This window comes from Hipposideros armiger, unplaced genomic scaffold, assembly GCF_001890085.2.
Source record: "Hipposideros armiger isolate ML-2016 unplaced genomic scaffold, ASM189008v1 scaffold_22, whole genome shotgun sequence".
Lineage (NCBI taxonomy): Eukaryota > Metazoa > Chordata > Mammalia > Chiroptera > Hipposideridae > Hipposideros > Hipposideros armiger.
Window position 1 is genome coordinate 422,977 of NW_017731372.1, and position 27,685 is coordinate 450,661.

General features: G+C 46.6%; 1 protein-coding gene across 9 annotated transcripts in view; it reads right to left on the reverse strand.

Moving 5' to 3' along the window:
* Positions 1-27,685, reverse strand: part of RGS8 (regulator of G protein signaling 8) — an 87,527-nt gene that overhangs the window by 20,998 nt on the left and 38,844 nt on the right. For 2 of the 9 annotated variants that reach the window (XR_002123149.1, XM_019635570.1), the window contains exons 1-4: positions 6,936-7,193; positions 4,883-5,011; positions 2,323-2,424; positions 1,429-1,493 (exon numbers count right to left, since the gene is read on the reverse strand). Coding sequence is in view for 8 of the 9 variants with exons in the window: in XM_019635570.1 (XP_019491115.1) it covers positions 1,429-1,493; positions 2,323-2,424; positions 4,883-4,908 (193 nt within the window). In the remaining variant the exon portion in view is untranslated. Of the gene's footprint in view, positions 1-1,428; positions 1,494-2,322; positions 2,425-4,882; positions 5,012-6,935; positions 7,195-7,328; positions 7,662-8,117; positions 8,231-20,342; positions 20,552-27,685 lie in introns of those variants that run through there. The other 7 variants (XM_019635571.1, XM_019635578.1, XM_019635572.1 and 4 more) reach the window with 6 other exon arrangements.

The following is a 27,685-nucleotide window of genomic DNA, read 5'->3' on the forward strand; positions in this document are numbered from 1 at the left end:
ATGTAAATTGCTAGTGACACTTGTTTAGCCTAATGTGACTCCAGAAAAATAAGTCAGAATGGCCTCAGAAAAAAACAAGCGTTACCGTCAAATCCTAAGTATTATCGTACATATGCCATTACCTTGGCAAATTCACCACAGACTCTTCTGTTTGGGGGTATAGCCATATGTTATATATGCTGTATCTACACTGCTTTATTTTCCTTCCTAAGTGTAATCCATAGAACACTAAAATGACTATTTGCCTCATGAAATTACTTACTATAAAATGTGCTTATCCTTAGATTTTGCATTTCATTGTAAAATCTATTCAAAGGCATTTCTGAATTAGCATTAGGATCAGGACATAGTCAGAGGGAACTGCTCATCTGATCAAGAGCAAAATCACTTCTAAAGACATCTTCTGAAGACCAAGGGACTCCATCAGGGCCACTCAACTATGTAGTAGCCGAGCTCGGTCAAAAGCAAGAACATAGGTCTGACTACCAACCAATGCCCTGCCCTTCATTGTACAAAATCATGTTCCCCAATTCAGTGGAAACTACTCTCTAAACAAAAAGCAACCCTTTTGCTCCCAGCTCAGCCAGGACTTCTAATGGTGACAAGACGAATATAAGAGGAGCCCCAAATGTCTGTGTGAAAACTTCTCTTCAAAAGGCCCTTCTCTCTTCCTCACTCCAGCGCTCTCACTCCCAAGCATTTAACACTCCTAGGATTCCAAAGCCTGGTGGATCTGGGCTTGCTTAGGATGAGAAAAGGGCCGGGGCCACAAGTTTGTCTGCCATCAAAATGCTCTTCCCAACAGAAATATGCACAACTGTTTCTGCCTTCCTGGGAAACAAAAGGCATGAAAGATGAGGACAGGGAAAAACGGAAGAGAAGGGATAGCAGAAGTGTGTTCCAGTAAAACGAACACCCTGTCAGAAACTGAGGGGCATAATACAGCTGAAGTAGTAAACCCCCCGAATAAAAAGCAATGAGAACATCAAAACTTCTGCCAACTCAAGTGAATAATAAAATGCCCAGAATATTCACGTCCCTGAGAGTAACCCAAGGCTCTCCAGTGACTTGCAGGGAGGTCATTTCATTTTATAAACAAGATCTGGGATGGAACCTAGACTCTCTTCTTCCCAGTGAACCCATCACTCCAACTCCCTAAGCTAAACTCTTTCATGCTAAAATGAGAACATGAAGGCTTCTTGGGGCCACACTTTCAACTCAAAAGATGGAGAAAAAGGCCCTCTTTTCGCTGCATGTAAATCATGTTTTATGGTCTCCATGTCCCTCTAAGGCAGAAGGCTCTGTGAGGACAGGGACTGGAGCTGCTGGGGACACCTAGCCCAGTACCTGGATCATAGTAGGCATTTGGTGCATCCTCTACTAAATGGATGATTTGCCATGACAGGATAAAACCTGAATTCTACTTACACTTATGGGAGAGAAGCACATCAAAGGAATCAGCCCACCTCGTAGCTTCTTCCGTGGATAGTCTCCTAGGGAAGAAGAAACATCTCGCGTGAATATTTCTGAAATGACCTCCTCTCCTCCAGCCATCACTGAGATTTGCTCAGGAGGACAAATTGGAACAATCAGGTCAAATGGAGACCGGACCTGGAATCCTGAAATTCTATCCCTGTAAATGTGTAGATTCTTAAGTAACTGATGGAAAAATCTCAGGATTGGAATTCAGTGAATTTAGTATATTGGCTTTCGGTCTACAAAACAAACCTAAGTATGTCCATGATTTAAAAATGTCAAGGTAACAATCGAAGGAGACCAGCCTTGGAGTCAGAAAAGTTAGGCTGAACTCCTGACTCCACCTCTTACAGTCTCTTTCCCTCTGTAATGGGGATAAGGACTCCCATCAGGGAACCCTGTGAGGGTTAAATGAGGTGACATCTGTGACACCCTATAACCTAGAGCCTGCATAGGAGAGGCACTGAACCCAGATTACCTGAACCTAAACAGATGGTTAGAGTAGATTGAAATGTTCATTTCCAAACTGAGGGCTCAGATTGGCCACTAAGTAGAACCAAGAAATATCCTTCACCACAGCTTTAAAAAAGTGGTGGATACTACGGTTTTCTAAAAAGTAAAAGGAGTAAAGAAGTATTCTGAGTTAAGTCGTACTCATACATTTTGAAAAGGAAAATAAACATTTTCTCGCTGTTTCAGGATATAAAAGAAGCTACCAGGAGGCAGGAGTTTATTGTCACTTTTCTAGTGACTTTTTGACCCAATGAGTAAAGGACGGGCTCTGTAGCCCTATGGCAGTACCCCATGGTGGGCACCCTGGGAATGCCAAGTGGCCATACTACTCACTTCAGAGCACGGTTGGGTTTGTCGGGAAGAATCGCTGTAAAATCGCTACACGAGTCTGACTTGTGAGACAGGCATCCCAGTCGAGTCCTCATCCCTTTGTTCCTGCAATAAGCACAGGGGCAGAAGGACGGGGACTGTCATGATAATAGCTGTCAGCTCCAAGTTTCCCTGGAGCTGCTGCTGCAGGAGCCAGCACTGCCTCCCCCGGCCCCCCAGCCTTCCCCAGGGCGCCCCTGAAGTCTTCATGAACAAGAGGAGGAACACCTAGAAGATCAAGGAATATACTCACTCCCTATCTTGACTACAGGAATGGTAATAGGTCCCCTGCCCCCAGAGGCCTAATGCTTTTTAAAGCTGACATGCAAGGTGACGGTAAGTCAATGAAGGTCGTTAGCTTGGTAGAATTTCTAAATTAGGATTCTCTCTGTGAAAGGAAATACAGGGATGACAAAATAACATTCCACAGTCTGCTCTCCCCTTAGGAGGCAAAGTGGCAGCAGTGGCAGCAGCTCCTGATTGCAAAACCCCGGAAGTAGTACTCACACGGGGAGTGGAGGGTTGCTCGCATGACACACGAGTGCATAGCCGAGTCTCAGAGCATAAAGCATGGGGCTTCAAGACGGGTCAATTCTGACTCAGGTTCTTCCTACCCACTCACTCATCCCACAAACCTGAGGATATACACAAATGGCTACAAACCAGCAAGGACCGATGTCTGCAGGTGAAACGAACCGTTGGTACACTCAACCATGAAGAACCAGTGCTCTTTGTTTACTTCACTGAGCTCTCATAGTCCTATTTATAGTTTGGCGTATCTCAATCAGCATGTTTAAAATTTTAACATGCATGTTTCAAACTCTCATACATTTTATTTTCCTGAGGGCCAAACATTTAAATAGTTACCTGTGGTGGAGGTTCCAATGAGAAATTATGCCAATGTCTCTTTCCGACCCCCAGCATTGGCCCCTTTTTACCTTTAACCAGCGATTGGCAAACTATAGCCTGTAAGATGCCTGTTTGTGCAAATAAAGTTTTATTGGAACACAACAACCCCCATCCGTTTACATATTACCAGAAGCTACTTTTAGCACAAGGGCAGAGTTGAGTGGTTGCAACACAGACTATATATATGGCCCCCAAACCCGAAAATATTTACTCTCTGGCCCTTGGCAGAATAAGTTTACTGACTCCTGACCTTTAATCAAGGCAACTCCTCTCATGGAGGGTAAAGGTAAGTGGGAGGGATTTGGTATAATCAGATGAGGACTTAAGAATGACTTATAAAAGGGAACTGCAAATGCACACTTGGTAACAACTTGCCATGGAAATAGTCCTAGATGATGTCATTCTCCATGTTTAAAGGGAGTTCTTCCAGCCTGGCTTTGCTTTCATCTTTTTCACAAATCCCAGGCCTCGCTAGGCAGAGATGTTAGAGATCGTCCATTTCTATCTCTTCCTTTTACATCAAATGGGTTTTTATCCCTGGGGCAATTGTTCACAGAAATCCTATAAATGTCTACTGGGATGGTATTTGATTTGGCGAGGATGGACAACATTTATATTCCACAGCCCATCTCCAAGGAAGGAGCCTTTTAAGGCTAGAACATCCAAGTTCCCAGAAATATTGCCTCTCCTACTGAAAATCAGACCTGCATGTCCTGAGCTCCCACCTCTCATCTCAGTCAGGCACATTGTGAAGCCATCAATTTCATGATATTTCAAAACATTGACTATAGCCATCCCCTCTCCTGCAACAGTGAGCATCTCATGTCCACTCCCTCTTACAGATCACAGGGTGCTCTAACACCAGGCCCTGCGCGAAACTGATCAGGGGCCCTTGAGTCATCACATTCTGTGAATTCGAGTAAAGGTTTTGCTCAGGCTGCACCCCAGCCCCAAACCCAACTTTCAATGTGTCAGTTCATCCCTCAGTGCCTCGAAACCATCGATCATAGAACAGTCAGGTCAATGCCCCCAAAGATTAATTAAGAGGATTTCCAAAACATGGCAGATCCATGCAAGCCATCTAACAAGGTTTAGCAGGGGCCAGTGTAAAGGGTGCTACTTATTATCAAGACAATGGCGATTCTGCCCAATAGTTTTCAGAAACCTCCCACAAAATACTCATTGGGACAAAATGGTTTTGATTTTCCATCTTGTCTAGCTGAGGCCTGAGTTATAACCTTTTAGTTAGGTCTGAAATAATGGGAGTAGAAGCAAGAGTCAGAGGTTAAGTTTACTTAAAAAAAAAAAAAATCTAGGCTAGGTCTCATCTTTCTTCCTTGTCCCAGTATCTCACAGAGGTCCCTAGATGGTTCAATACAAGTTCATGCACATCAAGTTCTGCAGGTCAATGGGAGGGCTTGGTGCTCAGGCAGGTCCTGCTTGCAAGGCCATCATTTTGCAAGAAGCACCCAGAGAAGGATAGCGCAGTCCACACAGGAAGCCTGGGGGACAGATGCAAGTGGCCCACCCCTGGGAGGCTCAAACAGCAGGGGAGGTGGGAAGGTGGTAGAAGAGCAGAGGGACGGGGGCAAGGAGACAGGTTGGCATCAGTTACCTGCGTGGCATCAGTAAGGCGGCCATACAGGCACCCGCTTACGGTTTACCCTCTGGCAGGTGTGCAGGGACGTCAGGGCGGGAGATAAGACTGCGGGGCACAGGGATTTACCCTCTCACGTGCTCTCACCTAAAATCAAAGAATCTGCTGTAAGAGGGGGCCACCCTCTCTTATCTTACTGTGCTACAAATCTTCTTCAGTGGCTTTCTGCCAGCCGAATACCTCCCCCCACGTACCCCATTCCCCAGAAATTGTCTCCTTGTCCTGAGCCAGGGCAACCTACCAAGGATGGACAACAACAAACTATTGGGTGGGTAAGTTCACTTGGCTGCCTGTTAGGAGTTTCTATTTCCCCCAACAACTAGCCATCAAGAGTAAAGTGGGACACATGTCCTAGGGGAGAAAGACGTGGGCCTGGCCAGCCAAAAATTACTGTTCTCTTTGTCTTACTCTAGTGAGGCCCCAGTGACCAGCCAGCCAGAGGTGGGGATGGGTGGGGGCAGCACTCGTTCCAGAATCATTTGATTGGCTGCTGTTCTGACTTTTGCCTCCCTCCAAGATTAGAACCTGTCCTGGAGGTGGGAGTGGGGGAGCTTTGAGAGGGCGTGAGTGGGAGGAAGATTGGATAACTTCAAGGGAGGCTTGTCAGACCCTGTTACTACACAGGCTTGCTCCTTTGCAGGGATCACACACACAGGCTGAAGAAACGAATGTGCAAGTCATCCTTTCTTGCCTGTATGGAAGCTGCCTGACCGTCCTCAGCCTGGACACTGGCCTGAAGTAGGGAGGACATCAGAGAAAGGGGATATAGAGGTTGAGGTTGACTGATAATCTCTCTCTCCTTAGGGTCTCATTCTCAGGGCTTCAAACCCTTTGTTCCCACAGAAGATAACTGAGAGGAAGAAACACGTGAAGGCAGCAGCCTATCCATAAAGGGATCCCCCTGGGGAACCCTGACACCAAACATAGAATTCACTTTTTTTTTTTTAATCTTAATTTAGATAGATAAGTCCCCTATGAGATCCATCCAAATTATTTTGATCCTACCTGGAACATTTCACCAAGACTTTAAAAAAATACCTTCTCTAATATTATCATGATTAATAAAATAAAAAGATTGCTTCGTTAAAATTAAAAAAAAAATGTTCGACTTGGTATAAGGCTCATCCCCAGGAGACTGACATGACCCTTGCAGCAGGGACAGTTCCTTAATCTTGGTTCTAAGTGTGCATATACCTGCTTGCTCAGAAAGCAGGGAATTGAAGCCCTTTATACCTGTAAGGGTCTCTAGAAATCATTATTTGGGGCATCTAAGCCTCATTTTCTCTAACTTATGGGACGTAGCCCCAGAGGAAGGGAAGCCCATGGCGGAGTCTTCATTACCCTGGAGCTGAGCGGAACCAGAGACTACCACCCACATTCACAGCAGGCAAGGTCATTTGGGGGCAGGTGTCACCAGGCCTCCTGTCACTCACCGCCTTGTCACTCTTTCATTCTCCCTGCTAGCCCACACTGACTTGCCAGAGCTGCTTAGATGCCTGTCTTTCTCTCTTCAAAATCTAGCACTGCCCACCAGCGCCCCTCAGACCCTCCAACACCCCTTTGCTTAGCTCAGCCATGGAGCCCATTAAATAAGAATCTGTAGGGTTCTCCCACCCCAGCTTCCTCACTCATCCCAGCACCTGGGAGCTGTTATCCCATTTGGCCCTTTACTTTTGGGGGACAGAGTTTGGGGTTACCCAGAGCCCAGGAAGGCCAAGGATGTGACTGCATCCACAGTACAACAGTACATGTGCCCTCCTTGGTGGACATCAAGTTACAGGTGACTCTATAGGGTGGGACATCATGGAAACAGAGGATGCTCGGGGGGGAAAAGGAGGGGAGAGAAGGTTTAAAGCAAAAAGCAAAAATGTATCAAGAGGGGAAGAGAGGCTGAGAGTCTTAGTGGGGAGAAAGCAATCAATATGGAGAGGCAGGTTAATTAAATATGGATAATGCAATCAGCCCACACGGGCACCCTGAGAGCAAAGAGAAAAGCAAATGCGATACTCACCGCCTTTGACCGGTCCTCATGGTCTTCGGGGTTTGGCCAACAGGATGGTCAGCGAGGCTGCGGGTTACTGAGCTCTGGGGAAAGAGATCTTTCTTTTATCAGTCAAATCCTTGGCGGGTGAAGGGCATGTGTGCATGAACACGCAGGCACACGCGCGCACGCACGCTCATCTACACACGCATGCATGCACAATACACCTCCCACCACTTGAACCGGGCAGCAAGCAGCCCCGCTGAAAGCTCTTCCCCGTGCTTGTCACATCCAGTAAATACTGAAGCAGCCTACACCCAGCGGGCAGCCACTCGGCTCCGGGGCACAGTCTGCATGTCCATCCTCACTGGCAGGATGCAGGAGGTACCCCTGAGCAGAGCTCGCCTGGCACCCCTCCCGCACCTTCCTCCTCAGCTTCACTAAGCTGCTCCCCTGGTCCTTTGGCAGCAGCTCAGGGAGAAGTCCCCACAACCCAGAGCTGCCTCCCTCTGCACCCAGAGGCTGGGCAGGGGGGCAGCGGAGCCGTTCGTATTAACTCTTTCCAGCCGGCCACCAATGAGCTGAAAATCAAGTGTCCAGGGGGCCTGCTTCTAATGAGTTGTGCTGCTGGCTGAAGGCTGGTTGCTGCTCAGGGAGCAGAGAGCATAAAGATCTTGCCCCAGACAGCTGCTGACAGCAGGAGCCAAGCCGAATCAAATCTCCTAATGAGACAGGAGGAGGGGGGCTGTCTTGCTGGGTGTGATGTGATGTGATAAATGCAGAGAGCAAGGAAGCTACGGGGCAGGTCACACATCTAAATTCCACCCCCTTTCTCCCAATTTTTATTGTGCTGCACTACCTAGCCAGACCGCACAGCCTGAAATTAATTAACCCCTCTGCCACATCTCAGCTCCCCACTTACTCTACAGAGGCACCTCTCCGCTCCCACCCCCCAGCGCCCACCACCCCTCCTCACTTCTTAATGAAAAATTTCCACCTCCCCCAAACATGTATATTTCCAACTCTGGGCTCCTGCCTCTCACCTGGTTTTTCCTACAGTGGAAATCCACCTCTCTCCCTCCTCCATCACCTAGCAACTTCCCCCTACTTGCATTTGTTACAGAGCGAGACTTTTCCCTTTCTTCTGCCCAATCTGCACATTAGTCCTATTGTTCTGTCTTCTACACATTTTTTTTTCCTTAACCACCTTACCCATATAGACCTTCACACTGTTCGGTTTCAGGAGGACTCTATCTTCCAGCTTGCCCTAGTGCCATAGTAGAGTGTGGTCCCTGGACCAGCAGCATTAGCGTCACCTGGGTATGTGTTAGAAATGCAAATTCCTCTCAGGCCCCACCCCCAGACCTACAGACTCAGAACCTCTGGGGGTGGGGCCCAGCCTCCCAGGTGATGCATGCTCAAGTTTGCAAGCCACTGGCCTGGCATATAGCTTAGCGTCTCCTCATTCCTCTCTGGGTTTCTAAGGCTAGAACCAGCTCCTAATCTGCCTAGCTGTGCCTGCCAGTCATTTCTGAAACCCAGAAGACAGCATTTGCTAGAGGCAGCAGAAACCTCTATGGAAAGTGATGGCTTCTTAATAAAAATATCAGATTCCATCTGTTTAACCTTTTCCAATGCAGAAAGCATTTTCCTGGATCATCACTCAACAACCCCGCGCCGTAGTCAGAAAGAGCATTATTACCCCTGTGTTACAGATGAGAAAACCGAGGTCAGAAAAGGTGGCATGTCTTTTTCTAAGTGACACGGTACTTAAGAGGACGCCCCAGGACCAGGACTTGTTTTTGTACGATCCTGACAGCAGTGCTTCTCCTACCACACCACGCCGGAACCCAGCGTTTCCTAGCAGCTCTATTGGTGCATAACCTGTAGTCTCACAGCGAAACGATTCTGCCGCAACCACACGTTGCCTGATGAGAGGATGAAATCAAAATTCCAAGGCTGCCTCCACAGTGACTCATTGTCTCTCTCTGCAAATGTCCACAGCCCCTCTGTCAGATAAAGGGAACGTGGCGTTTCAAAATGGGATGCAAAAGAAGCATTTTCCATTCCCCATAACCCCTATCTTAAAACCCGATGCTAGCTGGGGGTTAGAATTTAAAAATAAAAGAGAATCCTTCACGTCTGGATGTTTTTCTGGTACACTGTACCATAAGAAACAGGCGCCCAGATAAACCGGTGAGAAAAAGCCCATTGATGAGCACGTCCCTAATCCAAGACAAATTTATACCACAAGGTGGACCCACTTCTGGATTCCATTCACATAGCTAATGTTTAATGGGCACTCAGTATGTGCCAGACACTGTGCTACACGCTGCACTTGTGTGATCTTATTTAACTCCCTCAACAAAGTTACGAGGCCAACGACACCTTTATCCACCCCATTCCGCAATGGAGAAACAGACAAGCCATTAGTAAGTGGCAGAGCTGGCGTGAGAGACCAGACTTCACACTTCCAACCTCTGCTCTGACCCTCGCTTTAACACAAAGGTAGTGCCATCATAGGACTCCTGGACCAGTGAGAAAACGGTGGCTGTCTTTCAAGTCTCATGCTGCCCAGCCTGGCATCCGGGAGGGAAAGGCACCGAGGAGACAGGGTAGGGCTGCAGATGCGCCAAGCCTCCACTAGAAACTGACCGACTCTCACCAGACATCAGAATCTTCTTGGCCTTGAGAGCAATAATACAGCCACAGGAAGTCAATAAGCCAACCCAAATGTTTAACGAACGATATGATAATAGAGTTTTAAGAGAAACAGCAGGAATATAAAAAGCAGAGGGACAAGATTGTGTGTAGACAGGCATCTAGCATGAGTAAAAAGAGAAAACTAAAACTCGCCCATGCTTTTTTTTTAACCCAAACACTCCTAAACACCCAGGAGTAACCAAGCACACAGCACCCTAGTTTGAGGAGTGCAGACCTAGTGAGTACACGCCCCCACTCAGGGGAGTGGACTCTAACTTAATCTTCCTTCCTACAGAAACAGGTGCATGAAGAATTCCAGGGGGGAAATGAAGCTGACCCAAGGGGATAAACGTTCTGGCATGGCGTCCTTTCCTAAAGGAGAAGGCCAGGGAAAGGCAAGCAGTGGAGTGCTAATGAGAAAGCCACTCACCTACTTGGACTTGGGCTCTGCGTCTGCGGGCTTGGAGCCCAGGCCCAGGAATACAGCTCTGGGATCTTTCCAGGTTGCTGCTCCTGAGTTGCTGGCTGCAGACTGGGCACAGGGATGTCTCCACTGGCCACGATGCATGTTTTTTCCCCAGGAAAACAGTCATTATAAGCCCTGCCCTGGCTTCTCAGGCTGCTCTGCCCCCTCTCTGCTCTTCCCAGTCTACACTTACCCTCCTGGAAAACCCACTCCATGCAGACACCAGCCACCGCTTCGCTCTAGAACCAGTGTTTCTTTCATCCTCCCTCTCTTGAGCCCCAGAGTACTTTTCTAGAAGCCTGCGAGACAGCCCCACCCCTCTCAGACCCCACAGATGCCACTGCCTCTGAAAAGCCACCACCTTTCCCTCCAAATTCTGTATTCCTGCTGGGCTCCCTATGTGTGCTCATGACATCACTCCATCCTGGCTCCTCAGGGTAACAAGTACAGGTATTTTTGGCTTCTTTTTCTCCACCCTCCTTGCTGAAGTGTTTATTAAACCTTGTCATTATGTTTCTGAAGTATTTCTCAATTTCATCGCCTCCCATCCATTGACACTGCCCTGTCAGTGCACCCAGTGCAGTGCATGACCTTTCACCACTCCTAAATAACCGATTTTCTTTCTTTCTTTCTTTCTCTCTCTCTCTTTCTTTCTTTCTCTCTCTCACGCTCCCCCTCCCCCCTCTCCCCCTCTCCCTCTCTCTCCCTCTCTCTCCTCCTCTCTCTCTCTCTCTCTCTCTCTCTCTCTCCTTTTTTTTTTCTGGTTTTCACATTTTTATTGGGGGCCACTGGGAGGGGACCTCCTCCCTGTCAGTGGAGCTGCTCGGCCTCTTCAGCCACTCCAAGCTTGGGTCCTGGGAGTCCTGGGGACGGCTGGCATGTTGGGCATGTTCCCATCATCTTGGACAGCCACTGGGTCATTGTAGGGTGTGACTGGTTGATCATGTGTGGGGTCTGAGGTGGGGCAGAATTATAGTCCTGGCCATCTTGGTCTCAGTGGCAGCCCTAAATAATCTTGCTGGCCCCGTTTCATCAACCCCCAACACACCTGGCACATCCATGACCACGAGTTACCCCACTGAACAGATACCATAAAGCATATCATCTGTCTAATACTCTTTGATGGGCTCCATTGCAACTCCTTGTCCTGCCTGACAGTCTAATAACTTGGTCCCATTTACCTATCCAATCTTATATCCCATTGTACACACACACACACACACACACACACCGTTCCTCTGTTGTTCCCTCTGCCCAGAATGTCCCTACCCTGGATGTGCCTCATAACTCCCAGCTCCTTGTCATAACCCATTACCTCCAAACTGAAGACTCTCCTCTCCAAAGCTTTTTCAGAACTCCCTCCATCAGGAGGACCCTTTCCATCCCAACACCACCCCACTGCTGTGATGCTCTGACAGCCGGCATCCTGGCCTGTAGTTTATCCTTGTGGTTTCTGTTTCCTGGTCCTCCTAAATGACCATGTGACCCACAAAGACAGATTCCATGACTGACCCCCCTCGCTATCCACTCCCATTGCCTTGCGTGAAGCAGGTATGTAATAAATACCGGCGAAATTCCATTCTGAGCTCGTGAAAAAAAAATCTGAAAAACTGCCAACGGCCCCTTATGGCAGGAACATGTTAGAATTCCGCACTCTCCAGGTCTAGATTGAAGCCAGCCTAATGCAAATGACACGCAGGGGCAGCAGTCTGGGTACCTAAAGTGTTTGCAAATTCTTATTCCTAACCGGGCAAGGTGGAATCAAGAGCAAAAGGAACTCCTGGCATCATCACACAGGCCACAAAAATGAAATTAACTTGAAGATACAGGGATTTAAAATCTGCAATATAATATTTTTAAAAGCCATGATAGTGACGGAGAAGGTTTATTGCCCCTGTGTGTTTATTTAATCAGAATACCACCTTGAATAGTCCCCCATTCAACGCTTCTAATAAAACAGTCATTCGGATATTGGATTTGAATGCTGGTCAGCATGCTAAACCTCTCCGCAAACCTTCCAAAAGCAATTTCCACTTTGTAGCTTCCTAGTAACAGTAGAAACATGAATCAACATATGCTGCACTGATTTTGGGTTTCCATGGAGACTGGAAGGACATAGGGAAGGGAAGGACAGAAAGAGGCCACTTAGCCCAAAATTCTACTAAAAAAAAAAAAAAAAGCATCTCAATTTCATTCCTCTGAGCATTAACAGCCTCATTTCCTGTTCATCAGTTCAAGCATCTGGATATTTAATTTCTAATAAGCCTGCTCGACTTCTCACAAGGAACATCAGAGGGGACATGAAAAGAAACCAGCAGCTTAAGGTGTGGGCCCGTGAGGTTTGCAAACAGAACCCAACAAGCACAGAATCTGGAGTCAGAAGTCAGGGCCTCTAGTCCTAAAACTCGGGTCCTAACTCAGCTTCATGACACTAACTACCCTTACTAGCTATGTGATCACTCACAGAACCAAGACCTTTGTGTTTCAATTTCCTCATTTGTCAAACATAAATTCATACACTTGCCCTGTCTATTTTTCAAGGCAGTTGTAAGAAAGGCTGTGGGAAGAAAAATGCTTTGCAAATTCCAGGACACTGTACAATATTACTTGGTGATGCTCTGAGCTTCCCTCTAAGTGGAATTTTGCCAGCAAGCAAGTATATGCAAAAGAAAGATGGCCGACTTAATGGAAAGTGGACTGACCTGGAAAAAAAAAAGTGGGTTTGACAGCCCTGAGTTGTTTTTTTTTTTTTTTAAAGATTTTTATTGGGTAATTGGGGGGATAGGAACAGTGCTGGGGAATTGGGGTAGGGGAACAGACAAGTTGCTGTCGTTTTTTGTTCTTCAGTCTAGTTGTGGAGGATGTTGCTTCACTGGCCCAAGTTGGCACCATCATTGTGCTCTTCCCAGGCGAGGCAGATCAGTCGCCGGCTTCTGGACGACCGCTCACTGCGGCTGCTGGCCGCTCACGCTGGCTGCTGGCTACACACGGTAGCCCATGGCAACCCACTGCCACAGGGACTGCAGCCTACGCCGTTGCCAGCGACTCACAGGCAGCCCAGCTCCAGGTTGAGCTGTTATTCAGCATCTTAGCTGTAGAGGGCAGTGTCACTGGCCTTCATATGTGGGATCCGAACCGGGGCCCTCTGGCATCCCAAGCCAGTTCTTAACCATCACGCCACTCGGCCAGCCCGACAGCCCTGAGTTTTGATCCCCACTCTCTAACTTTCCAGAGCTATAAGTGTGGGCAAGTTACTCTCACCCTCTCTGAGTGTCGTTTTCATCACGGGCAAAATGAATATCACAGCACCCATGTCTTAGGCTTCTTATAAGGATTAAATGAGATCATGTAATTGAGTGTTAGCACAAAGCTTGACAAATGGCAAATGTGTGAGCCACCATTAGTAGCCTTATTAACTGTTTCATCATCTGTACAATGGGAATTACAATTCCTATTACTTTCCTACATTACCTAGAGGATTACTTGGAGGATGTCTGCTCAGCTCTTTGCAAAGCTGTTTGGGGAAATGCACTAAATAAAGAGAATGTTATTATTTAAAGATTCATCTTTATCACCTAACTGAGGTGACACAAAAATGAATGAAACACACTTGTAAGGATTTTCAAGCTTCTTGGTGGATCGGAGGGTTACATCATCTCTGTTACCTTTTTCATTTTCTTTTCTTCCTCTTTGAGCCCTCATTTATCTTCTTACCACTTGCTGGAATCTTTTTTTCTTTCTATCCTCTTTTTTTTAATTCACTATCTTGGTACTTCTCCTTCTAAGTGTGTCTAGAAGGGTTTTTTAAATTAAACTTAGGAGGCTTTGGTGTCTAAACTGCAGTCATCCCTTAGGTCTCCTAAAATTAAATTATACAAACACCAGGGGAAAATGACAAAATTAGGTAGACACAATAGGATCAAGGACTCTTCCAGCAATCATCATCAGTGTTAAAAAAAAAAAAAACTTAAGAAACACAACTAACTGCAAGATATGAAATTTCTTGGGTCCTGATTCAAATTTAAAACCATAAAAGATATAATGAGACCGCTGGGGAAATTTGAGCATAGATTAGACATCAATATTAGTGTGAAACCAATATTGAGGTTATTTTTTTCTTTAAGCACCCTTATATTTAGAGATACACTCTGAAACATTTAGAGTTGAAATGATATGCTATTTGGGAATTTCTTCAAAATCACCTAGGGTGGGGCATGTGGGGCATTGAAATTGGGTGGTAATACATAGGGGCGCATTGTTCTAGTCTCTTGACTTATATATATTTGTAACTGTGCATACTTTTTTTTTCCAAATAGTGTAACAAGTGACAATATGTGTGCTTCAGTAAAATGGGCATCAAAGTCTAAACTACTAGTGCAAGAAAACTGAAATATAGAAGAGAGCAATTTGAATGGGAAATGATTTCTGTTGTTTTTTCCATTGTAGCTTTTCTTCCTCATGTATAAATCTATTTTCAGAAAAACTTATTATTTAACTCTGAGGCAACAGGTGCTAAAATTCATAGAGGTTTAGAGTGGGTGTGACTCTTAGATACCATGTGCAGAAGCTAAACTAAGACTTTGCCTAAGTTCACTTTTTTTTTTTTAAGAATAGCCAGGGCTCAAGCCCAGAGCCCCTGGGGGAGAATCCAGGTACATCCTTTCATCCCACTGCTGAGCTGCCCATCTACACATCCAGAATCCAGGACAAGTCAACCTCGGACATGGATACAAATGAAGACATCTTCACTTACCTCCCCAATCCTCTCCATTCCTACTGTAACCTCAGTCTTAAACAGTGAACTCAGGTTTTACCAATTAGCTTCCCAGTGGCCAACCACATTCCCCATTTCCTCACCTGCAAATCATTCCACATTTTCACACATCTTTCCTTTCCACCCCTCTCAGATGTGTCTACTCAAGGTGAATCCTTCCCCCTGTGGCCTTGAGCCCATCCTTCCCTACTTACCCTGCTTTACCTACTCTCTCTCCCCATGTTTATTCTCTTATTCTGCCATGTTATTCTACCCTTACAAATAACTTTCATTTTTTAAAAAAATTCCCCTTCGGTATTCCTCCCTTTGTCAGCAAAGTTGCCTGAAAGAATTTCCTGTTTCCCCACTTTCTATCCCTTCCTCAATCCTTCACAATTTGGCTTCCACCCCTCCCAGTCCCCTGAAACGGTGACCTCCATATTATGAGGTCCAGTGGCCCAATGGTCTTTGTCCTCATCAACCTCTTTGTTTCATTTGCCACAGTGACCACTCACTTCTGACATCTCTACTCCCTTGATCTCGCTGGCCTTACTTACACTCTCCACTCCTCCTCTGCCCATCCCATAAATGCTGGCATTCCCCTGCCTGGAGCCTTGGTGTTCTGCTCTCCCCTCCTTATATGCTCTTGGAGCAATCTCATCCTTGCTTATAGCCCTAACTACTGAGTATACTAACTATTTCTAAATATTTTCCTCTAATTCTGGCCCCTCTCCCACTCATATAGATTCTTATAGCTCATGGGTGGCTGAATACGTCCCTCAGATATCCCACAAATGCAACAAATGCAAATACATCTAAAAAGTGAGCACATCATATTCCCTTCTTTTCCTGACCCATTTTATTCCTCTCCCCAGTGCGTGTGCGCACGCACACACACACACACACACACACACACACACACACACACACACACACATCTTAGCTTCTTTAGAATTCCTGGTATCAGTTTCTGGCACCACCAGCCACTGAGTAACTCCAGCAGGAAGAAAGAGGAAAGTAATTAGTGATGACTCCTTTTTCTCTCATCTCCCTTAGTCAACCAATGACCAAATCTTGCTGATTAAGTCTCTTTCATAGTTTTCTCATCTGTCACCTCCTCTCCATCCTTGCTACCACTGCTCTGGTTCATGGTCTCTGGTTCACATCCTTGTGGTCTTTGGTCTCTGTGATCCAACCCATGTCCTCAAATTCAACTCCATTCTGCAGCCATAATTACCTGTTTACATCACAAATGTGACTGTGTTCCCTTCTCTCACAAGCTTATCAGCCCGTCTAGCCTAAGGATAAAGTTCAAGCTTTAGTAAAAAATCCTGAGACAGAAATTCCCCCAAGTCCTGGGTCCTGCCCACCTGTAGAGTCCCCCACCACTCGCCTGGTTTGTGCTTCATGCTCCAACAGCTCCACACTGCTCACAATCTTGCACACATATCTCTGGGCCTCATATCTGCCATTCCCTATGCCCATCCATCCTTCAAGCTGCACTCCAGGATCACTTCCTGCAGGCAGCCTCCTGGCTTCCCCTCCCCCCCCCACACACACACCTAGGTCCTGGAGGTGCCCAGTGCTTCCAGGCATACTTCTCTACCTCTCCACCGGGCATGATTAGGTGCCTATAAAACTCTCTTTTCCTAACCAGACTCTAAGTTCATCAAGGGCAGAAAAATATTCATTCATTCATTCATTCATTCATTCAACTAACATTTAAGTATCTTCCATGTGCCAGAAAATGTACCAGGCATAGGTACATTACATCACATAAGTGAAAGATATATTTTCCATCTCTCTATCTCTAACACCTAGTACAGTACCTGGCACTAAGAAGAGGCTCAATAAATGTTTGATGAACTTAATTGAACCTGTCAGCAGGTAGGTGAGTGAGACAGTGTTTGGAGCAGGATGTGGCCAGGAGAGGCAGCATGGAGTCACAGAAATGGCACAGGCTCCATGGCCAGGTGACAAGGGTTCAAGCTCCAGTTCTGCCCCTTCATGGTTGGGTCATCTTGGCTTAAGACCTTGCATTCTTATCTCTGAAGTCAAAATTACTAAGGCAATAGCCACTTCCTGAATTATTATAAGACTTCAATGAGATATATAAGCCAGCATGGATTGTAAGTTATTCATCCTTATACATGAAGTCACACTGATAGTATCAGAATCATAGGCAGAGGCCCAGCACCAAGTGGGAGTGGGGGTGGAGGCTACAGAGGAACAGGTAGTAGGGCCAGAGACGGAAAAGCAGTGGGACCTAGTCTTCAAAGCCCCGGGGCTGAGATGTAAGCGCGAGCCACTGCCACAATGGAAATGGGGCTCTCTCCTCCGATTTCCTAGGGCCAGGGCACTGGTTATCAATCTCTTCCCCTTCGTAGGCAGTAACAAAAGCTTTACCATTTGCCATCAGGGTCTACAGCTGTGGGCAGAAAACAGCTTCAGCACTCACTCTCTCCTCTGCATATAAAATAAGCTCTTTCTAATCCTCCATTTTTAATGACTTCAGCCAGTGGCTTTTATGTCCTCCCTTCCAGCTCCATTCTAGCCAGCCACCTGGAGTCATGCAGAAAGGAAATCCACAGCCATTCTGACCCAGGGATGGGCCTGGCTGCAGCAACGGTGGCAGGAAATAGTGAAGGGGAGACCTGGCCTCCAGGGAACAGCTCTCCCACTTGGCCCTGCTCCTGCCCTCACAGAGCCTTCTGGGAAATGACGTGCCTTGCTTTTAGGCTATGCTGGGTATGCCTTAATGCCTGCACTGGGGGCGGGAGGAGGGACCAGAGCTGTGTGGGTGCAATCCAATGCACAAAGGTGCTGAGCAAATTCTGACACTTTTTCTTGAGAGATAAGGCTCTAGTAGGAATCTACCTTAAGCAATTTATCTTTTCTGAGATGCTCTTGTTTCTAGGACCTTTTGTTGAAAAACTCAAAAGCCTTCTGGAAATTCCATACAGAGCTGATCAAGGTCCTGATGAGAAGGCTGATGCTTCTCGGACAGTGAAAAATATCCTAATCCCCAAAGCACACAGGGGAAGCAAAGAGCGTTTCTGGCATCTTTAGAGATGTAGGTGTTTGGATAAAGAGGAAATAAGAAAGTACAAAACAAAGAGCCTGGGATAAGATTGACCGGACAAAAATTCTAAGCCATGATGTCATTACACACAACCAAAACGGGCATCTGTATAGCACAGTCACAACCTACAAAGTGCTTTCACTTCTTGAGCTGAACTTGATCAGGTTCCTTAACCTTTTTGGGTTTCAGTTTGTACTGGGGAATTGAGAGGATTAAACAGCATAATGTAGGGAAAATAGCTAGCAAAGTTGCCCGGTATGTCTCGATCATTGGGCGCTATTGTTATTCCTTTTAGTTGGTCTTCACAGAAATCTTTGGAGGTAAGCTGGGCACTTGTTAGTGCGCCCATTTTCCAGATTATAAAACCAAAAGTGTTCAGTAGCCCTGAGTGAAGAACTCAGAGAGACTGAACCTGGGACCACCAGGGCTCCTTCCACGCTATACAACATCTTAGCGCAGTCAATTGCTGCTGCTGCTGACCCACGTTTGGAGGGTTTATTAATAGAAAAATGACAGGTTTCGCTGAGCCATCCACCCACACTCTCACTCAGTCCCCTGGGAGTAACCTGGCTTCTGTGAAATGGCTATTGTGGCTAAGGACCCCCATTCTTCAGGTCAGAGTTCACTGACCCATAGGAGGAAGACCTTGGCTTCATTAGCAAGTTCAATTCCAGTAGACAAAGAATATAGGAAGTTTTCAGATTCCTCTGCATTTTAGGCACTGTGTGAATTTTAATTTTCTTTTTTAAATGCCAGAAGGACGCAGCCCCCAGGAGCCCTAAGGCTTGCTTGGCCATAGTGGGCTGCAGACCACACTACACACTGTAATCCCCTCTCACCCCACCCGCATTGACCTCTTCCAGGAAACCTACTCTAAGTAGGGAGCAGACAGCCGATGGTTAATAACAACCAGTTTGCCATTGACTGAGTGTTTGTGGATCTATCATTCCCAAAATAATAGCCATCATAATAACAGCCTAATTCCACATTGCATGCGTAGAGCTTTGAACTTTTCCCAAGCCTTTATGTGATCTCATGCTAACAGTTATCTCATTTCCCCACTTTCCAGCGCCTCCTCTGTCTTCCAAGAAAACGCTGAAGTTTTCCCAATCTGTAGGAATAAACAATTAAAAATAACCCAAGTTGCAGAATAGGCTTTCCTCTTTATTTCATTAGATTGAAAGCACCCCAAGATAGGACCTACAAGGACCTATAAGCCAGGTCCTTCAGTATGTAGTAAAATAATGGACTGATACTAAGCAGCTACCACAAAGAAAGAGAAAAGTTATGCTTCTCCTTATGCCCCCAAAAGTCTCCACCTAGACAGCTCTGGAAATAACCCATTTAGCTGATACCAGGGACTCATCACCTCTTATAGGTGGCAACTGTTCCCTCAACTCACTGCTTAGAATTTGGTGACCTGCCCCCCACCCCCCAAAAAAATTATAACTATGTGTGGTGATGGATGTTAATTAGACTTAATTGTAGTGATCATTTTGCAATATATACATCTATGAAATCACATGTTGTATACATGAAACTAACATAATGTTATATATCAATTATATCTCAAAAAAAAAAAACCTGGTCCCAGCAAGTTTACTTCTGAAGAAAACAATCCAGTATGTGAGCAAAAATTTAACTATGATGTTACATCAGCATTGTATGTAATAAAAATGTGGAAAAGGTTTAAAAAAAGAATTGGTGACCTGCCGACGGATGTGTTAGTTCATTCGATGGTGGGAGTCCTTTCACGATGTATACATATATCAAATCATCATGTTGCACACTTTAAACATATTACAATTTTATTTGTCAATTATACCTCAATAAAGCTGGGGGGAAAAAGAAATTGGTAACCCCCAATATATTTTAATATCCCTCCAGCTCATTGTGGCTGTGAGTCCTTCTGTATCGGAATGCGTCACCAGTGTTAGTCACCCATGACACTGGAGACCTGCACGCTGACCGGAAACAAAACAGATGCTGTGTACAGTCAGACAACAGCAGAAAAAAATATGAATGAGGCTGCAAAAGACAGTGTCATCGTCCAGACATCAACCTGTGATATTTTCAGAGCCCCTGAAGGCATCTGAGGGAAGACACAGCATCCCTTTGGACCAGAAAGCAGTTTCGGGGAACCTGGGGAGTTGGGATTGAGGAGGAGAGAAAACAAAAAAGGACATTTGCAGCTTAGCACCCACTTACTGGAAAGAATGGACGAATTCCTGCACCCCCTGCTCCTGGCAAGGGTGATGGGCTTAACCCGCTCTGAGGAGCTCTGTTAGAGAATGAATAAACAGAGGATCGTGACAAAAGGACAGTGCCTTTTCTGCCCTGAAGCAACCTGTACCTCCCAGCATGACTCATGGCTTGGGATGGACAGTTCCAGGACCTGCTCAAGTCCTACTGGAGGGGGCTGCTCTCTCTTACCTGTCTGGCGGTGGGCAGCGCAGCTGAGAAGGTGTGGCTGGCGCGGGCCCCAGCTGGGCATGGCTTGGTGAAGCCCTGAGTGACAGTCAGCCACCCCCTGGCACATGGGAGAGGCTGGTGGAGGCAAGGCCACCTCACCTCGGGCCCCTAACAGAACGGCTGCAATGTGCTGCTCACTCCCTCTGGCTCCTCGCTTCTCAGGCTTTGCAGCTCATGAACAGGGAAAGCGTGAACGGCAGGGGAGGGGGCAGGGAGGCGGAGGGAGGGGAGGGGGCACGCTGACAGATGATGCGCACTGCCAGGCAGAGTCTGGGGGAGGACCACAGACTCAGGCAGGATGGCACTGCCTGTGCGGCTGTCCCACTGACAGCTCCCTCACTGGCAGCTGCCTCCGCCGAGGGGCTGGCTACTCTGGAGAATTCAGAGAGAGGCAGAGGGCACAGCGGGTGGCAGAGGGTGGAGGTAGGGGAGGGAGGAAAACCCCTGGATTGCACAGTGGGGCAGTAAGTGCTGGCATGGAGGGGAGAAGATAACCTGCTTGGCTCAAAAATGGACCAGGCTGCAAGCATCTGCTTTGTGAGATGGTTTAAGGGAGGGACAAAGCCACGTGCTTCTGGCCTGCCTTCAAGGTTATTTCTCTCCTTCCACAACCTGCAAGCAAGGCCAAGCTGGCTTAGGGATTTGGGATAAGTAATTCAGAACAGGCACAGCTCCAACTTTCTCAAACAGGAGAAGAAAACAGGTATGAAAGAGAAAAAGGCATAAAATAGTTATTGTTATTTGTCACTCTATGCTGCTGGCAAGCCTGAGTGCCCTCCCTGCCATCTGCCCAAACTGTGGTCTGGGGGACTGTGGCAGCAACAAGGGAACAAAAGGGGAAGTTCAGGAGGGATGGAGAGAGCGTGTCATGTGATGCTTCTGTCTGTAAAGTGCCATTTGGATGGTCAGGAGCAAATCCTTCTGGACAGCTTGGGCTCATGCCTGGAGCAGCTTCTGAGAGCGAGGGGTAACCCTTCACGTCTGATTCTAGCGTCTCCTTGACCAGCCATCCCCATGCGATGGGTTCACGGCACAGGCCCCCGGAGCTGGCAGTCATCGGCTCTGTTTACAACCACAGCCAGAGAAAGAGGCTGACAGAAATAAATAAACAGTGGGAGCTGGAAAAGACCAAAGGAATACACAGCTGGGGAACACTCGACAAGCTCAGTTAATGAAGGGAAAAGAGATCTCGAATAAGGGCCTTCTCCAGAGGGAAGGGACAGGATGCAGAGGGACGAAGAATCAGACTGTGACAGATTTCTAGGGAATTGTCCTTCCTGTTACAAGCTGGTTCTCTTCCCTCAGGCCTGTCTCCCGAGGTCCTGATAAGCACTGACCCAGATGACCCCTCTGGGGATGGCTGTGACCCTAAGACACTGACTCTGTCCTCTGGAGAGTTCATGATCGCAGTGTCACCGCTGTGTAAAACACTGCACCAATTCAGCAAAATCAGGTCACTTCAGCAAACAATTGGTGGGGCCCATTGTGTGCTGTGGGATATGCAAAGATGACTAAGACATCCTGTCATGTCTCGGGTGACCCAGAGGAGAGAGAATCAAATACGTGATTCTCATGCATGGGTAGGTGAGCTAAGGACTGGAAGAGTGGCCCAGAAACACTGTGGGGAGGAGAGAGTCAGTCCACCTGAGAAATCAGAGATGCCCTTTCAGAGGAGGCCTCATCTGACCTGCACACTGAAGGTTACCGGCAAATTTTCACAAGCTGAGGTTAGAGGAGAGCAGAAATCAAAGCTGAGGCACAGAGTCTACCGGCGCCTGGTGCGTTTTGGGGAACAGTAAGTGTTCTTTCTAGAGAAACTGGAGCAGAATGTAAAGTGTGGTAAGAGGCCACAGTGGAGGAGATGATTGAAGGGGTATGTTGTGACCAGATGGTAAAAAAAAAAAAAGAAAAGAAAAAAGAAAAAAAAACTTTAAATAAAGGAGCATTGGTTAAATTGTTTTCATTATCAGATCTGTGTTTTGAGAAGACACTGAATGGACAGGGATTGGAGGAAAGTGAAGCCAATTGAGGTTATTGTTAAGTCCTTAGGTAAGAGAGGATGAGAGCCAAAATAAGGCAACAAACTTGAGAAGAAAGAACAAAGTCCAGAGATTTAGGAAGGCCAAGTCAGCAGGACTTGATTTGATGTGATGGATGGGGCAGGGCGAGGGGTGGGGGTGGGGAGCTCAGAATAGGGAAGGATGGGAAGAACTACAGAAAGACTCTATAATCTCACCTTTGAAAACTGGCTTAAAGGCTAGGAACCTAGGAGGTAAGCAGGAGTGGGCTGTTTAAAGAAAACTAGAGTGTGTTTAATTTGGGATTGATTGAACTCGGTTGATATCCCCAGGACAAAAGAAGAAGGGGAGAGGAAGTATAGCAGTGGATCTTTGCAAAGCGGTGGAAAGCTGGGAGCTGTGTACTTGAAGGTAAGAGATGATGGGAGTAGACGAAATCACTCAAGGACAGCAAGCAAGAAGAGAGGAGCTGAGGGCAGAGCCTTGGGAAGCGACCACATTTAAAGGAGGATTCGAGAAAGAGGAGCCAACCAAAGATGATCAGAGAGGGAGTAGGAAAACCAGAGGAATGAAATGCCACAGAAGCCAGGAAAGATGATCTTTAGACAAGGAAGAGTCAAACACCGCAGGGAAGTCAATGTGGGTGATGACCGAATGGCAGACTTTGAACTTCAGACTGACGTGGTCAACAGACAATGCAGAAGCAAAGGAAAGAACAAGAGTTCCTGCCTGAACAGTGGAACCTTTTTTATCTCCACACCCAGTCCTTAGATATGAGAGGTTGGAAGTAGATAGCAGAACACACCACAGTTTGAGGTGCACATGCACATGCTTAAGACAAACATTTAGTAGATGCTGTATATACATTCTGTGTCTAGTAGCTGTGAAATTTCAAAACTTCCATAGAATCTCACACCCATGTCTCCCCACATAAGACCATCTAACCCGTATAAACTTTGTTAAAAGAGTGAATGAACAAATAACCCTTCCTCTTTTTTTTTTTTTAATTGGGGAATTGGGGGATGGGAACAATGCTGGGGAATTGGGGGAAAGGGAACAGACAAGTTGCTGTCCTTTTGTTCTTCAGTCTAGTTGTGGAGGACGTTGCTTCACTGGCCCAAGTTGGCACCATCATTGCGCTCTTCCCAGGCGAGGCAGATCAGTCGCCGGCTTCTGGACAGCTGCTCACTGTGGCTGCTGGCCACTCACGCTGGCTGCTGGCTACACACGGTAGCCCATGGCAACCCACAGCAGCCCAGCTCCAGGTTGAGCTGTTGTTCAGCATCTTAGCTGTAGAGGGCAGTGTCACTGGCCCTCATATGTGGGATCCGAACCGGGGTCCTCTGGTGTCCCAAGCCAGCTCTTAACCAATGCACCACTCAGCTGGCCCCAAATAACCCTTCTTCTAGTGAGACGATTATTTATTAATTTAATCAACTTATATTTATTTAGCGTCTCCTATGGGCCAGGCACTGTGCTGAGGCTACCGTAGCTAGGGATACTCCTGCACGCAAAACAATTTTGGTTTCTTTAGTTTTCATTCTCCCTACTCTGCTTCTGTCCCTCTGTCAAAACTCATCCAACTTAAGAATCTACCAGCTATTCATATAGGTAACTCATAGACATCCCAAAGCCTTTCTCAACAGTGACCCTCTACATTTCTCTTTTGTTTTTCAACTGCTATTATTCCAAACCTAATCTTTTGCTTTCATCTAAACCCTTAGGTCTGAATTTATTTCTAGAGTTCGAATCTCTCTACTTGCTCGGTTGGTCTCAAACCTGGCTGAGCTCTCTGACTTCCAATCCTTCTGCCTTACGTAAGAATCTCCACTCAATTTGCCTCCCATTAGGGGACGACCCCTGAAGCCAGGCTCTTCCTAACAAGAAAGAAACTCAGACCCCCTTCCATGAGTCAATTCCTGGATTCTTAAGTAATCCTTCCTTCTCTTGTCTTGGGAAAAAAAAAACACAAAAAAAATCCCTTCAGCTATTGTTAAAAATAGATATCAGAACCAGGATGAACTCCAGCTGACAACTGTAATCAAATTTCTGATACCCAGACCACATAGGAAGAACGCTTACAACATGCTACTTTACAAGGCTTATTCCTTGTTGAAAGACAAATAAACTACTCTATTTTCTTAATTCGCAAACACATGTTTTCCTCACATTTTAACATTTCTATACCCGAGATGCCTTATCATCGGTATGTACCTATAATGTGGTAAGGTGATCGCCCCCTCCCTCAAAAAAATAAAGCTGTTTTTAACACAATCTTGCGGTTGATGGGATCTTATAACAGAAAACATTGCAGTGGGCCTCCACGCTTCATTGCCAAATGCCACCTGAGTGCTTGTTAAAATGATTCAAACTGAAGCAGGAGAGAAGTAGGGTCATAAAAACTGGTCGAGTTCCCAAAATCGTGACTGTGTTCATGGCTCTAAGTCAGGAAATCCTAGGTAATACTAGGAAACACGGCACAAATAACTGATCGTTTTCCTCACACGACATTTACTAGAATGGCTGACGATCATTGAAAGTAGACAGGTTTGAGCGTCCCTGTCTCATCTTTCTCCTGCTACCCCCTGGCACAGGGGCTTCTGGAAAGTAGAAGGGAGAAAAATATATACAATCAGAGAGAAAGAAGAAGCCAGTAGTGCAAAATCTACCAACTAGTTGATCTGACAGCCTTTGAATGAGGAGCTGGCATCATCTGGTCATTGTATGGTTTGTTTTTTCGCTTTACGGGTCCAGCATAAGGGTTAAGTCTAGAACCACACTGCTGATTTGAATTCCAGATCCACCATTGAAAAGCTGTGTGACTTTAGGCAAGTGACTTAACCCTGCTGTACCTTAGTTTCCAGATGCGTAAAACAGGGATCATATGAATTGATGCCAGAACACTTATAGTAATGTCTGCCACATAGAAATGCTCAATAAACCATGTATGTATTATTTACCTTCTACTTGAAATTTCCTTGAAGAAAAATAATTCAGTCTCTTTGGAAAACCCAAAAATAATTCCATAAGGTCCAGGAAAACACCTGTGTCCCTCCGTGATGCATAACTTTCCCCCTAAGATTAAAACTACATATGCCTCTCCCCAAGGCCTTCCCCCTTTTTTTGTGGATGAAAAAAAATTCAGCATCATTTTCTAGGTGAAGGTGAATTTGCTCCTAAGCAAACTCTTTTTTCAGTGTTCAAACTCTCACCAGTCCTGAATAAGGGCAGCGTCGTCGTCCCAGCTGGAGTTAAATGCTTACCATTATTATGTGTAGCTCGGAAATAACCCTTACTTCAGAAGCAAAGAATTTACTGCAGAAATGAGAACGAGAGGAGTCAGAACAATGGGTGTGCAACTGTGTGAACACAACTGGGCAATGAATGTGGCGTTACATTTATTTAGACTGTCTAGGGGCTCAGAGACTTACTTACTTAAGTCTGTCTGCAGAAAAAAGAGAGCCCAGGGAGACATAAACTAGTTATTTGGATGAATAGACTGGTGTGTTTTTTTTTATGATCCTGAAAAGGTTAAGGCAGAAGACGGGTTATTGCATAGAGGGAGCCATGGTTTGCATGCTTGGAGTCATCGTTTCATATTAAAAGCAGCCCCTCCTCCTGGCTGTCCTTCCGTTACCCTGCACCCCACCCCTGGGCCACAGGATTTTTCACATCACAAGGGTTTTCACTTCACTTTATTTATTCCATCAGGTGTTAAAGATATGGAAGGGGGTGCTGTGGCTGCATGGCTGAATGAGTGTTTCTCGACAAGGCTCCGTATTTAGAAATCAAAGGAGGAGCTTTCACAGTGTGTATGGCAGGGGGTGTCACAAAGGGAGAAGGTGGACTTCTCCCCTCCCCAGGGAGCCAAGACTAGCTTGGAGACACAGTCCTCCGTGGCAGAGGGGGCCAGGGAAGCAGGTCTGAGCATTTTCCCAACTGTCAGCCTCTAGGGACAGGTGTTTGCCACAAGGAAAGTGGAAAATATTTTTACAAAACAGGCGAGACATGCGCCATATGGCTGCGTCCTCAGAAAAGCCCATACAGATCCCTGTTGGATGCCCAGCTCCCTGTACGGAGGCTCTGCAGAGCCAGCTCCCTTGCTGCAGGGGCCTTAGAAATCCACGGGGACCCCCAGAGCCCTGGGGAGTGCCATGGAGAGGCTGGGAAAGTCCCTGGAGTGGCCTGCAACATGCTGCAGGCTCGGGGCCTTCCTGGCAGGACAGACGTCTCTATTCCAGGAGCCAAAAGGCCTAGAAGCTACAGAAAGGGATCCCTGGGGACTCGAATGAACGTGCTCTAGCGCGCTAGCACGGTTCAGCTGCTTGATTTAATGACACATGAGTAGACTCGGAGGCAAATTTAATAGGAGAGCAAACCCTTACAGGGTGCCTGCCCTGGATAAGATCCTGCCTCTCACACCCCACAGGGGAAACTGCAGAGGGGCTTATAAGACTCCCTGTGGGGCTTTGGGCCAAGGGCAAAAGCATGTCAAGAGCCTGCCTTGGTCTCAGCTTCTGAGTGCTGGGAGAGCCAGCCAAGGGGAGAAAAGCCTCCATCTGCTGCTTCCCAATTCTCTGCTCCAGTGGGGGGAGGCTGAGGGGGGAGGTCGGGGGGAGGGGGGTAGGCTCAGCTGCGAGGCTGGTCCTGGTCCTGCCCAGCTATTGGCTGACACATTTTCAAAGCTACTCTCAAAGGCTTTGATGACCTGGCTGTTTCTGGGCAGCAGCTGAAGCCATTTGCCCTGGAAAATGGAAGGAAGCAAGTGTAAACCATTCACCCTAACCTGACCCCCCAAACACCCCCCACATATGCTCTATGACTGATTGGGTGACTGCATCCCTGCATATTTTCATGAGCGCACCAGTCTTAGCAGTCCTCCCCTAAAATGTAACCAGGGCATCACTCTTCTTGGCTCCGTTTTCAAGAGAAAGGAAGTGCCTGTCCACGGTTATATTCTATATGAGACCCCAGGTTCTGCCTCTGGGTGACTCTGGCTGAGGAAGATGCAGGGTGGATCTTCCACAGTCTAATTTCCAAAACCTTTGTGAAAGAGCAGAGTTGATTTCTCATGAAAGAGCAGAGTTGCTGGAAGACATAGGCATCTTAGGAAGGCTGAATGCTTTTAATTACATTTCTCATTTTATGAAGTACCAAAAAAAAAAAAACCAAAAAAAAAACCACACCAAAACCCTGAAATCAAGCACTTTGCTTAAAAATTTATGCAATCTCCAATTTGTGTTAACTGATTCAATTTTGTATTGGAAAGTGCTTTGAATTTAAAGT